This window comes from Rhinolophus hipposideros (genome assembly GCF_964194185.1).
Source record: "Rhinolophus hipposideros genome assembly, chromosome: 1".
In the NCBI taxonomy this organism is placed as follows: Eukaryota; Metazoa; Chordata; class Mammalia; order Chiroptera; family Rhinolophidae; genus Rhinolophus; species Rhinolophus hipposideros.
The window spans coordinates 106,654,562-106,667,930 of record NC_138047.1 but is presented as its reverse complement, the minus strand read 5'-3'; the positions used below and the strand labels follow the sequence as shown (position 1 = coordinate 106,667,930).

General features: G+C 49.2%; 1 protein-coding gene across 5 annotated transcripts in view; it reads right to left on the bottom strand.

Annotated features, from left to right (window-relative positions):
- Window positions 1-13,369, bottom strand: part of STK32B (serine/threonine kinase 32B) — a 264,439-nt gene that overhangs the window by 31,209 nt on the left and 219,861 nt on the right. For all 5 annotated transcript variants that reach the window (XM_081048922.1, XM_081048921.1, XM_081048925.1 and 2 more), the window contains exon 6: window positions 3,915-4,004. In XM_081048922.1, coding sequence (XP_080905048.1) covers window positions 3,915-4,004 — 90 coding nt within the window. The remainder of the gene's footprint in view (window positions 1-3,914; window positions 4,005-13,369) is intronic.

The window sequence follows — 13,369 nt, the reverse complement described above, 5'->3', positions numbered from 1 at the left end:
TCTCTGATTGCAAATTCCATCTGTTCTTTTAATTAATGAAAATTCAGTTCTATGCAAATGTTTCTTCCAGGATCATCCTTCGTGAGCAACCTTTGGGAGCTGACTCATCAGCCTGTTGCCTGAATCTGTGTTTAGAACATTCTGGGAACTTTATTGGGCCTTTAAACTGAACAGCTCAAGTGAATGAAATTAACAAATCTGCCAGTTGACATCAGGAATTTACAGCCTTCGGAAATGTGAGATTTGACTTAATCAGGGCGCCCTTTCTGTCCCTATCTCTTCCCCATGCAACTCCCACTGCCTGGTGCTCTCAACCCTACAGTGTCTGAAAATACATCCATTCGGTAAATCAGTTGGGCCCTCTAAATCATATAAGAATCTCTCCCGCACATTTGTTCACTTACTCAGGATTGAGGCTCTTCTAATCAGAAGGGCACCAGATACCCAGAAGGGCACTGAATCCTACCTACAGCTGGGACAGTAAACTTTCCTCTTGGCTGAGAAATATGGCTTTACAAGATAGGAACTCAGTGTCAAAAAGGCAACTGGGTATAGTGGCAAAAGCATGGACTTTGGATTCAAACAGATGTGTGACTTCAAATTCTGGTTCCTTCACGTGCCAGCTGTGCGATGCTGGGCAGGCTGAAGCACCTCTCTGGGCCTCAGGTTCCTGTAAAATGGAGAGATGCAGAAACCTCAAGTAGATCTCCTGAGGAGTCAGTGCAATGATAGACACACAGTAGGGTCACATACATGTTGGTTTTCTTCTCCCTTCTGAAGGTGGGGCCACGGTGCAGTGGCCAGCAGGGCCACCACTGGGTTGCTCTCCCAGAGGACGCGGCTGTCTCAGGCATCATTGGGAGGCCAGGAATGAGGCGGAGGCAGGGCCGAGCAGCGTGTGTGAAGCGGAGCTGGGGAAGTCTGCTACGCCTGGTGGCCAAGCCGGCAGAAAGGTCAGGGTCGGTACCCTATCGTCTTGAATGTCTTCTGCAGTCCGGGATTTACATTCCTGGAGATCCAGGTGCTTTACGGAAACAGCCTAAACGAAGTCAGAACTTGCTTACAGGACGATGGCGGCCATGGGGAGATCCTTCTCTTATGTCATCGCTCTCTCCTCAGCCCTCGCTGGACATGATGGCTCCCTCGGCCTCTCAGTGCGTCTCTGCGGGGTGTTCCCTGGGACTCGGAGTCGATGCTCGCCCCCTTGTGTCCTCCCGGGGGGACTCTGCCATTGGCTTGGCTTGGCTGCACCTCCATGCTGGGAACTCTCCAATCCACAGATACCGTCCACGTCACTCTCCACTTGCCTGGAGAGCACCTGACGATTTTGAGGTTCCCAGAGACACCTCCAATTCAAATGCATCCCTCCCATGACCCTGCATACCTGCTGCTCCTGCTGTGTTCCCTACCCAGAGGGCACACTGTAACCCGAAACCTGGAGGCAGCCGTGACACCTCCTCCATTCCCATTCCACTGCCCAGGGAAAGCCTAAGTGGGGTCCCAAGGGGCCTATCTGCAGTGAGAGCACTCCCTCACGTGCATACCTTCCGGTATTCACATCAGCCGGTCCGCCTCTTGAACCGATGGCAACCCGTGCAAATCACCTGACTTCTCTCTGCCTGTTTCCTCCACTCTAAACAGAATAAAAAAACTGTGCCCACTTCATGCTTGTGAGAATTAAATAAGGTTACGGATGGCAAGCATTCAACTCAATGCGTGTACACAGTAAATACTAAAAAGCACTATTTTTGCCATTATTTATTGCCAAACATCATTTATTTAATGTACTTAATAAGTTAAAGATGACTACACGAGTAATGGGCTGTGGGGAAATGATGACATAGTTTTCGAATCTCCGCAAATCCACCTATAAAAATTGACAGAGCAGATAAACAGCTAAACCAAGAACCATGGGCAACATATACTATGAAACTAAGTTGTCCCCATGAACCCCAACATATAAGTGGGCAGGAACAAACCAGAAACAGCAACAAGACCTCCTTGGTGGTGATTTCTGTACAGTATGAAACGCAGGGAAGAAAAGAGGCAGTGTATGATGGATCTGGGTACACAGAACTCCAAGATAGCCCTCCTGTCCCCCAAAGTCCTAGCAACCGGAAGTACAGCTGGCCAATCTGAGAGCAGCTGCTGAAACCGGGAGGAGCTTTTCCAGGCCAACATCAGGGGAGTAAAAAGGGCCCTTGGTATGTTCTGCAGGAGCTAGAGGAGCCTGGGATACAAAAACTCTTTCATTATTCCTGCCAGAGCTCCCTTTTAGAACACAACCCAAGAAGAAACTGTTGGGAGTGGAATCAAAACTGAGCAGGACAGGGACCCTTCAGACAAAGGAGACGGTCCAGATAAAAAAGCGCAAGTGGAAGCGAGCCAGGAATCCCAGAGAGATCGCGGCCTTGGATTCTGACTTAACAAAAACAACAGCAGAGATAAGTCTGATGAGTTAGAAAAGCTACCCTAAACCACACCATCTTCCAGAAGTTTGGGAGAATGATTTTCACATAAAAAGCAGCAACAGAAATGTATCAGTCAAATTCCATGCAAATGTATAAAAAGAGAAAGGAGAATGAAGAGTAGAATAACATTTTACAATGAAAGCACACTGGAAAGATATACCAAAAAACAAAAGATCAAAACTATAACCTACTATTTTCAAAAGAGTGAAATGACAGTGTGGTGGATTGTTCCATTAATGGTTCCCCGACGAATCAGGCCATCTGGTATCCATGCCCAGTGCAGTCCCCTCCCATATGGTCCCTAGTCTTGGTCACATGACTTGCTCTGGCCAGTTGGACATCAGGAATGTGAAGCAAGCAGAGGCTTTATTAAGCATGTGGGAACTGTGTTCTTTCTTTCAACAACTATAACCATGTGAGCAAGCTCACTTGAGTCCCCTTGATGATGAAAGACCACATAGAGAGAGAGGCCCGTTCTTCTCAACTGTCCTCACTGAGGCCAGCCCTCGCTGACCCACACTGGCTGAATGAGTGAGCCCAGCCACCCAGAACCACCAAATCAAATGGCGGAATGGTGAGAAATAACACACTGTTATTGTTCTAAGCTACGAAGCTTTGACCCTGTTTGTCACACAGCAATCAGCAACTAATACAGACATTGAGAAGTAATAACCAATATACACATCACTAAAATTATACAACACGTGAAAGAACAATATAAATTAGAATTTAAAAACTCGGGAATCAGGCAAGAGAATGCAGGAAAAAAATTAGAAATAAAGGAAACATTATTTCAGAAGTAAATACTTCACTAGAAAGCACACAAAGCAAAGAAACACAACAGCTAATGCTTAAGAGAAAGAGAACAATGAGAAAAGAATTTAAACAAGTGAAGGAAGAGATAAGACATATTTGAAAATGACAAATACTGAAGACTGGCGAAGAAGACCCAACATTGAGACAATAGGCATCCTTAAAGAAAACTGAAGTAAGGAAACAGAATGCTTGCTAAAAAAATGACACTTCCGTCAAAAGTCGTCAAGAAATACCAACCCCAAAGTACACATTGGAAGAGTACTGTGTACGTAAGCACACAGACCCAAATGACAACACTGAAGTTATATTCTGGCAACACTACTGGGCTTTAAGGAAAAAGAAAAGAAGGCTGTGTTTGTTTGTTTGTTTGTTTTTCCCTAAGCCTGACACTAACTTTCTGGCTGGGTAGGAACTCTCTAGAAGACACAGGAAGGGAAGGTCTTTCTGGCAGGGGAGACTGCTTGGGAGAAGGCCAATGGTGTCAGAGAGCACAGCACATAGTGGGAATGGTGGGGGAATGGTGGGGGCCTGGTGTGGGAGTGGGAGGGGTGGGGATGAAGCCGGAGAGAAATGCTGCAGACTCAGGCACTGGGCCCATCACAGCCCAAGGGGGCCTAGAACACTCACCCATGTAGGGCTTGGTCCCCGCCATGGAGGAAGCCTTTTCGGCTCCTTTCACGACAGTCGCGATGTTGAAGTCTGTGATGTGAACATGTCCTGGAGATAGAGAAACAGAGACCCTTGTTAGCAAGAGCTGCAGGCAGCTGGGTTACGTGGCCTATAGGTGTGGTCTGCAAGGGGCAGTGCAGGAAGACACTATTAGACGTCTATTTACATGAGTATTTTATCTGGTACTTTGAAAATGTCTTCTTTTTGCAGCATTATTCACAGCAGGCAAAATATGGAAACAACCTAAGTGTTCATCAACAGATGGACGGATAAAGAAGGCATATGGATGTGTGTGTATATATATACATATATATATGTATGTGTGTATTATTCAGCCATGTAGAAAGCAGGACATCCTACCGTTTGTGACAACAGGGGTGGACCTGGAGGGCATTACGCTAAATGAAATAAGCCAGACAGAGAAAGACAAATACTGCATATCACTTACATGTGGAATCTAGAAAAAAATTAAACTTGTAGGAAGAGGTTGCCAGGGCTGGGAGGTGGGGAGACTGGTTAAAGGGTACAAACTTGCAGCTGTAAGATGAAAAAGTTCTGAAGCTCTCATGTAAAACATGGTGACTACAGTTGATAACCCTGTATTGTATAATTGAAAACTGCTAAGAGAGCAGAAATTAAACGTTCATATATGTGACGAAAAAAATGTCTATTTTATGGGCACTATTTATAGTGTGGGTTTTTGGTGGTACATGCATATTACCTATAAATAAGGAAATCTATTTATATTGAGGGCATAATAAACATCTTTATGGATTAAAAGTTTGGAGGCACTGATCCAGAGAGTGAAAGCTCCTGGGAAATAAAAAAGACTGGTCCATCGTGAGTCCCCTTCTCAGGAAAACTGAGTGGTGATGGCTGGGGGCAGGGCGTGCAGCGGACTCTCATGTCCAGAGGACACTCTTGCTCCGCTGACTGACTGCTGTGGTCAGTGGGGCTCAGGACTGTCCCTGATGAAGTTAGTGGGGAGGGGTTGGGACCCCCTTCCAACCAGAAGTAATGATAGCAGATGGGACATGGAGAAGATACATGCTCCTACAAACAGGTGTTCAGGAAACCTGAGAGGGAAGGAAGAGGACAGAGACGGCGGGAAGGAGACAAAGAGATGGAGCGGGGGATAAAAGGGGAAAAGAGAAGAAGGGAAAGGAGAGGGGAGGAGAGGGAGGAAAATCCTGTATGGTCAGTGCTGTCTCTCTGGGGAATGTGGAACATAAAAAACACCAGCTCTGAGACCCCTGAACACCAGACATAAGTGCAATCACATTTCTTTCTACTTGTCATCACATCCTGTGCAAATGGCCGGTTGGATTTTCACCACGTCTGAGACTTGTGTTTGGGATGATGGTAAATACATTAATACATAAGTGGGTGGCACACACAAAACAGGCTTTGTGGGGATGGGGAGGGGTGGGCACCTCCAAGACATGGGCAGACACCTGCTAGAGCAGGTGCCATGAGGCCTGCTGAGCAGCCCACGGGACAGGCGTGTCTGATGTGATCAGCCATGGCGGACAGAAAAAGCACAGCCATTCCACGTGCAAACCCCAAGGCTTAGCTCAGCTGCCAGCACTGCTGTGTGAGCGAGCTGTGCTGCCGGGCACTGCCCAGGGTCGTGCGTGGGACGCAGGGTCCTGGGTGCTTAGTGATGACCGGTGGTCCTTCCAGGTGCTTATGGATGAGGCTTACGTCACCTGGCCAGGCCTCTGCTGGGAGCCTTTCCTGGGCAGACCCAGTGTCCTCACCCAGGTAGCATCCCTGAGCTCCAACCTCTGGGGCTGGGATGAGCGCCTGTCCTGTTCAGCCATCCACGGTCCCATCTGCTGAAAGGCAGTGCAGTGCAGTGGTTGGGTGCACAGACTCGGAGCCAGACTCGGTTTGGGTCTCAGCTTTGTTTTGACTAGCTGTATGGCACAAACGGGGCCAATGAAAATTGGGGAGATGATTTTCCAAGGGGTCCATGAAATGAAGTTTTCTCTCTTTTTTTTCAGGAGCTACTTAAAGTGATATTCTCTGTCTTTGACCAGGATAATGTGGGGATATCACCCTCCCAGAACTGTAGAAGCCATGTGCTACCCCAAAGAAAGGCAGCCTGAAGATGAAGCCTACCCAGGGAGAAGCTGGAGCTGCAAGGAGAGCAGAGAAATGGTGCCCAGAGCCTGATCAAGCCCTTCCTGAAGCTGCCTTCCCCTGAACTTCAGCTGAACCAGCTGAAAAATGTCCTTTATTGCTTAGGACCATTTGAGTTGGGCTCTTTGTTCCTTGCCACACACTGCTGGTGTCTCGATTGACACGGCCACTTGCTATGAGATTGGACAGGTTAGTTCACTCTGTAAGCCTCTGATTCCTCATCTGGAGAGTGGAGCTAATATTAGTAAGTACCTTGTAGGTAGTTGTAAGCATTAACCAGGCTGGTTAAGGACATGACATGTGAGCAAAGACAGGAAGAAGAGAGGCAGGAAGCCGCGGGACTGCTGGGAAGATGTAGCTGCAGAGGAGTGGCCAGCATAAGGGGCTGCAAGGGACCAGCGAGGAGTTCGGGGGTGTGGGTGGGGGGACGGGCTGCACAAGGCCTCAGGCCGTGGTGAGGATGGTGACTTTTATTCCAAGTGAGAGGGGTTAGGGAAAGCATGACAGGATCCGACTCACTCTTCAATATCACTTTGGCTGCTGTGACTGGATTATAGGGGCCGGGGCCAAAGCTGGGAGGCTGATAAAGAGGGACAGAAATGCAGCCCTCTCTAGTTGAAGCCACTGTTACTTAGGGCTGTGTCACTGGTCCACCCCTGGTACCAAATCGACACTAATCCTTGAAGTACCATTGTCTAGAGGGTACAATACCTCCATTTTACAGAAGAGTAACCTGAACTTCCAGAGCCCAGGGACCTGTCCCAGGTCATGCAGAGGATACGGGGGAAACTGCAGTTGGCCTCCAAGGGGCAGGGGTTTCCGTCTGCCCGACTCTGTCCCCTTCAGAGCCCGGGGAACAGCCCTGCTGGTTACACGCACAGCAGGCGCAGCAGATGGCAGAATTCCACTTCTGGTTTCTGTGAGCCGCTCTAATTGATGAACTGTAACTTCCCCATGAGCTCCCTTTAACGGTTGAGTAAAATATGAGAAAGTGAAAACTAATGCCGTACAAGGTCTCCTATGCATTCCTTCTCGGGGGAACAGAAATAGACTGACTACGAAATGTGCCAATGTGCACTGAATTTTAAGCTATTTACTTTTTATACATTGAAAACATTCAAAACCCAGGACATTGCGTGAAACCCATTGGTACGAGTGTCAATGAGTATCAGTCATCAATAGTCCTACCCCCTGCCCTATCCTCCAGCCACTCTCCTCTTTCTCTGAACGCACGGAAATCCACCTCCCCTCCAAGCCGTTGACTCCATTTGGGTGCTTTTCCCTCTCTTTCGCCCGGTGGACTTCCATTCGTTCTTCAAGAAGTTATATTATTGGTAGATGTAAATCTCGCCTTTGCTTGCATACTTCCACTAACAGGACACTACCTACCAGCATGTGGCAGCCCTGACTGGTCTTAGTGAGCTTGGGCTGCTGTAACAGAGTGCCACAGACTGGCTGGCTGAACCAGCAAATGTTTCGTTCTTATAGTCCTGGAGGCTGGAAGTCGGAGATCATGGTGGGGTTTTTGGTGAGCGCCCACTTCCTGGTTGACACCGCAGCTTTCTTGCTGTGTCCTCACATGGTGGAGAGAGAGAGAGAGAGAGAGAGCTCTCTAATCCCTTCCTCCCCTTACAGCACCCCAACCCCATCATGGGGGCTCCAACCCCATGATCTTGTCCAAACCCAGTTACCTCCCAAAGGTACCAGGTCCAAATACCATCACACTGGGACACTGGGGGCTGAGGCTTCAACACAGAAACTGGGTGGGTGGGGGGCAAACATTTAGTCCACAGCAGACGGCTATAGGCCTCTCCGCCGGACCCTCACTGTCCTCCATTGTCATCCCCATCTTAACACCCACCATACTGTATCTGACACCTTATCTGTCACCTTGAAGCCATGAATCCCGCCTTGTTCATTTCTATGTCCCCAGTACCCTACCAATGGCCTGGCCTGGCAAAGGCACTCATCGAGTGTTTGTTGACTGACTGATCGACCAAATAAAACACTGAATTAAAGAGCTACAGTGAGCAAATGTATCACATTTCTTCATTCTTCATGGCTGAGAGATGCCATGGTATTTACAGGATTTGCCAACATTCCATTTTAATTTTGCACGTTTAAGTCGACCCCAACTCACTTTTTCAGTCTGCCCTCAGATGGTGGGGCCCAGCCACCCTCTCCATGGTTTCTGTACTCACTGGTAGCACCAGGATTCGCACTACAAGGAGTTGTAACGTGGGCTATTTTCTGAGTCTAAAAGTACAAGACATCCCTGTGACTTTGAAGGATTCTCACTCATTTCTTCATCCATTCAGCAATTATTGATTGAGCATTTCCTATCTGTGCGCATTGTGGGAGGGCGGGGGGGCTTGAAACTGCAGCTGCGAAGGATGTGTCAGTTACCTGCATCATGGCATTGGGGGGTAGGGATGATGGAGGTCCCACGGGGCTCGAGTCCCATCCACAACCCCCAGTGGGGCTGTAACTGCAGAGACTCACGCAGAGACTCACCACAGTAGTCCCAGCAACACAGACTCCTACTTCACAGGCTGATTCTGGCACCTTCCTGACTTATTCCAGGACAAAGCCCCCAAAGCCCTCCGGAATGTTGCTGCATTTTCATTTCTTCTTCTGCAGAACACTGCACAATATCTATTCCTACACCCCCATGCCCCTTCCCTTCCCTTCTCCCCTCTCAGCCCCCCCGTAATGAAATAACGTCTTGTGGGTGTTTACCAAATGAATGAGGACAAGTGCTGTTATCTCACTGGGACCTGCGAGGCCACAACCTGGGAGACGATGGGTCTGCGCAGAGGCAACAGTCAAGCCCGAAGGGCAGGCCCTGCTTAGACTCAGAGTGAATCTCTCTAGATCTGTCCTCTGGAAGCCAGGCAGTCACATTGTCACGTCTCCCTGGGAGTGGGTGCTCAGGTAGCGCCCACTAGAGGGAGCTAGACCAGGGAGCCAGCCTATCAGAGGCGACGTCTGATCTCCTTACCCTCTGCTTTGTTTCCCTCTCATCACACTTGAATTTGGAGTAGTCTCCTGTGAACACTTGTCCCCACCGTGGCTGGTTTACAGGGTCCACAGTCAGGCCTAAGCCAGAGATCAGAGTGGTGCTGATGGAAACAAGGAGCCGGAAGCCCACAGAGATGAAATCGGGCTGTGGGCCCAGCCGTCCCCACCTCCCCTGCGCTCACTGCTCAGAATACTTGTACTTCTGGGACATCGTATGATGTAATGCTGGCTGCCTGGCTTCCACACAGGATCACATGCCCCGGGAACTTTCCTCTCCCCATTATCTTCATGGAGATCACAGCAAATTTATCACAGGACAACAGCAAAATGAAAAGAAACCAAATCAAATCCTCTGGCACAAGCATGTCCAGGCTTCATCGGCTTCCAGCAGCAGGAAGGTTGCCTGTTTTGGAGCACGCCCATGCCTGATAAGGAAGGAAATGACCCTCTGATTTCCTTCCGTTCCATTTGACTTGATCTTTTCCCATGTCTTGGCCATAGGGTTGGAAAGCAGGGCCTTCAAAACAATGTGCGTGCTCCAGGCTCCCCTGTGCAGAGGGGAATAGTATAAAGCATCCAGGGATACAAAGAAACACAAAGCTCCTGGGACTTCCTGAGCAACTTTGCTGAGATTTGGGGCCCTCCACCCCACCCCACCCCACCATGTTCAGCACCTTCCCAGGATGCATCATGACTTCACAAAACTAGAGGGGCATTTGCACCCTATCTGATTCAATGCCGCATGGAAACCGCCTCACCCAAGTCTTCTGAGAGAGCTCCACAATTCTGTTTCCTTCCTCTTTTCTCTACTTCCATGGTTCTTAATGTTAAGGCACTAGACTTCTGGGTTAATTAGCTGCTGCAGCATTGCCAACGGTACCTGGCCCATACACTTCCCGCCCACTGTCTGTGTTGGGCATGTAATTTTATGTAATTGTATTAATCCCAACGAATAACATTTGTAGAGTAGCTTTATAATACTTTCCCAGCCATGACCCCCTCTTTGCAAGGAGGCACCATGCCAGACTACCATTTGACATTCAGTATCCTTTTCCACTCAGTGCTTTCCTACCTCCTGTATCACAAGGGACAGACAGAAGGGAACCAAATTCCCTGACTCTCTTGCAGCTAGGGTTCTGGAAGATTTAGGTTCTGTCGAAGAGATGCACTTGGGGAGATTTGGAAGGTGGAAAGAAAGCAGAGGCCATTTTGGGGGACAGAGTCAAAGATAAGTCAGCTTGACAGAAGGGGGACTTTGCTGAGACAGGACTTCTGTGAACACTGTCTTGTCACCTTCTTGTATGGTGTGAGCAGCTGAGAAAGTGACTATCTAGCCTAGAGTCCTATGCCCAGAAATCAAGCTCCAAGTAGGTTTGACCCCAAAACCCTACTTCTCTTGAGGACACTCAAGCCCAGGTCGGAAAGAGGAACTGACTAAGGACACGCAGCTGCCCAGTGATGGAGCTGCCTCCACCTCGGGTCATGGGATGGCATGACCACTGCTTTCCCCACAGGCTCCTGGTCACCTTCCCTGACTCACTCCAGGGTGTAACACTCTTCTCCATACAAATGTGCTTCGTGAAGCCAGGGGTCAGGCCATACGTGTCTCTAACCCAGTATCATACACTATTCTAGAAACGATGAGCAATTAAGATGATCTTTATCAGGCAGAGCTGGAATCGGGACCCAGTGTTAGCAGAGACATAGACACAATGTGACAAGGAAGGGCTTCACCTAAGTACATTCTCAGCCCCTGTCCACACCTTCTGCCCCCACCCTGGGGAGGTGGGGTGATTAGGTGAAGGGTCAGTTTGGGATGAACAAACCAGCCTTGCTCAGCTTAGCTCTGCCCCAGTTCCTGTTAGCAAGCGCAGGACCCCTCTGGTCCTCCAAGCTCTAAATTTTACCTTGGCAGCCCCTCATCCCCACTCAGGTGGGGGTCTGGGTGGTGAAGCCTCCTCTCTTGGGGTCCCTCTGACTCACACAGATTCAAGCTTTTATCAGCAATGAAGGTGACGGCTAGGCCTCTGTCTGCCCCTTTCTTGTTTTACTTTTGATTTGTTAAAACTCCACATGAGGAAGACGAGGCTGTGACAGGTTGATTTGCGAACCCTCCCCCCAATTTACAGATTGAAGTCCTAACCTCTAGTCCCAGGACCTTTGAATGGGATAGTATTTGGAAATAGGATTGTTGCAGATCGAATTAGCTAAGAGGAGGTCACACTGGAGTACAGTGGGCCTCTAACCCAATACGAGTGTCCTGACAAAAAGCAGAAATTTGGACACAGACACACATGGGGAGAATGCCATGTGCAGGCTGGAATTATGGAATTAGCCACAAGCCAGGGGATTTGTGCCACGGGACTACCTGACACCTTGATCTCAGACTTTCAGCCTGTCCACTATGAGACGATGAATTTCTGTTGTTAAGCCTCGGGGTTTATGGGGCTTTGTTACAGCAGCTCTAGGAAGATAATACAGGGGCTATTTACTGGGGAACCCTCAGGATTCTAATCACCTCAGGGCCAGGTACCAGACACCCGGGACAGCCCCTCTGCCCCAGAGCCCCTGAAATGATTCACACTAGCTAGTCATAAACCTGCTTGCCCTGTCTCACCTGTTCCTTCCCACAGAAGCCTCCAGAAAGGCTCTTGCCCACCCGCAACGGGTCTTCAGGACTGTAGGACTCTCCCACGGCACTGAACTGTAGTAAAAACTTCCCTTTCTGCAGTCTTCTGAAAAAAGTCACATCCCAAACTTCCCCACCAAAGACACTCAGAATAGCTTTAAACGGCATTCCTATCCTTTGTCCTCAAACTCCTGGAACCCCATCGAGCATAATGACCCTACTGCTAGGCTCCCCAGACTTAGCAGAACCGCGTCTGCCCCTGACTTGTCTTGGTGGCTTCCCCCACTTTCTTCTCAGCTGCTCCTCTCCCTGCTTCGGAGGCTGGGGAATTTGTTCATTTCCCGGAGCCTCTTCCTTCTGGCATGATGGAGATCGCCTGTAAATGTTTTGACAAGGGAGAAGTGGGTGTCAATGCTGCTGGCCACTGCCATTTGGGGGAGCAGTCATCACATTCATCAACAAATATGTTGGTGACAGATGGAGAGGCAATTCTTCGAAATAAGTCCAATTAGTGAGTGCTCTCAAATATAGTCTATTCAGAGGAAATTTGAGGTATAGTAAAGCCAACAGGTTAGGAGACAATTGCCATTGAAAAGATAGCTTATTACTCAATTACCGAGAGGGTGGCATGCCACACCATTGAGAGGACACACGCAGAAGCCCAGGTCGGTCATGAGGCAGAGGGGCAGGGGAAAGTGGGCAAGAGACTTTCTGGTGGTTTCTGTGGGAAGGAATGGGAAAGGCAAGGCAAGCAGTCTTAGGACTGGCTAGTCTGAATAATTTCAGGAGCTCTGGGGCAGAGAGGCTGTTTTGGGTGTTTGGTACCTGGCCCAGGGGTGATCAGGGCAGGGGAACAGTGGCCTAGAGTGTGAAGAAGTCAAGCATCAGAATACAGAAAATAAAGAGTAAGTTCACAGCCCTTGTTGTGGAAAAGTAAAAACATGGGGGTCTTTGTGCCCTTCTGCCAGTAGTTTTCTCCTTTGCCTTCTGGAATGGCATGCCCCCAAATGCTCTGTGGACCCCACTAATGCTGCAGGATCCAACAGGAACAGCCCCTCCTTGAGGAAGGCCCCTCACCCTCCCAGCCTCGCTGACCTTCTGCTCTCGCATAACCCACCCCTGCCAGGGCCAGCACTGATCCCGCTGGGTCAGAATCACCTGTTTACTCTTCTGTTACTCCCTCTGCCCTGGCTCCACCTTAGCACCACCAGGGAACTTTAAAAATCCTACCAGCCAGCACTCTCTGGCAGGATGAATCAAATGAGCACCTCTGTGGGCGGACCTTGACATGGGTAGTTTTTATAATTCCTGGGGGAAGTGCAGCCCATGGCTGAGGTCCTCCAGACAATGAAATCCTCAACCGCAGGGGCTCTGTGTCCTTCAGTCAGCTAGCACGATGCCTGCAAAGATGACGGAATGCCTTTCCTGAATACAGAAGAGGACAGAGCTACATGGGCAGTGAACAAGGGCCCTCCGTGACACCCTAGGCAAAAAAGCAGGTGCTGCCCTTCCGTTTGACTCTCATCTCTTTGCCCACCTTTGGGAAGTCGAGCTCCCACACGGAAAAGAGCAACCTGCCCACCTGTGTTTATAGCAATAAACATAGAGTTCCATTTCC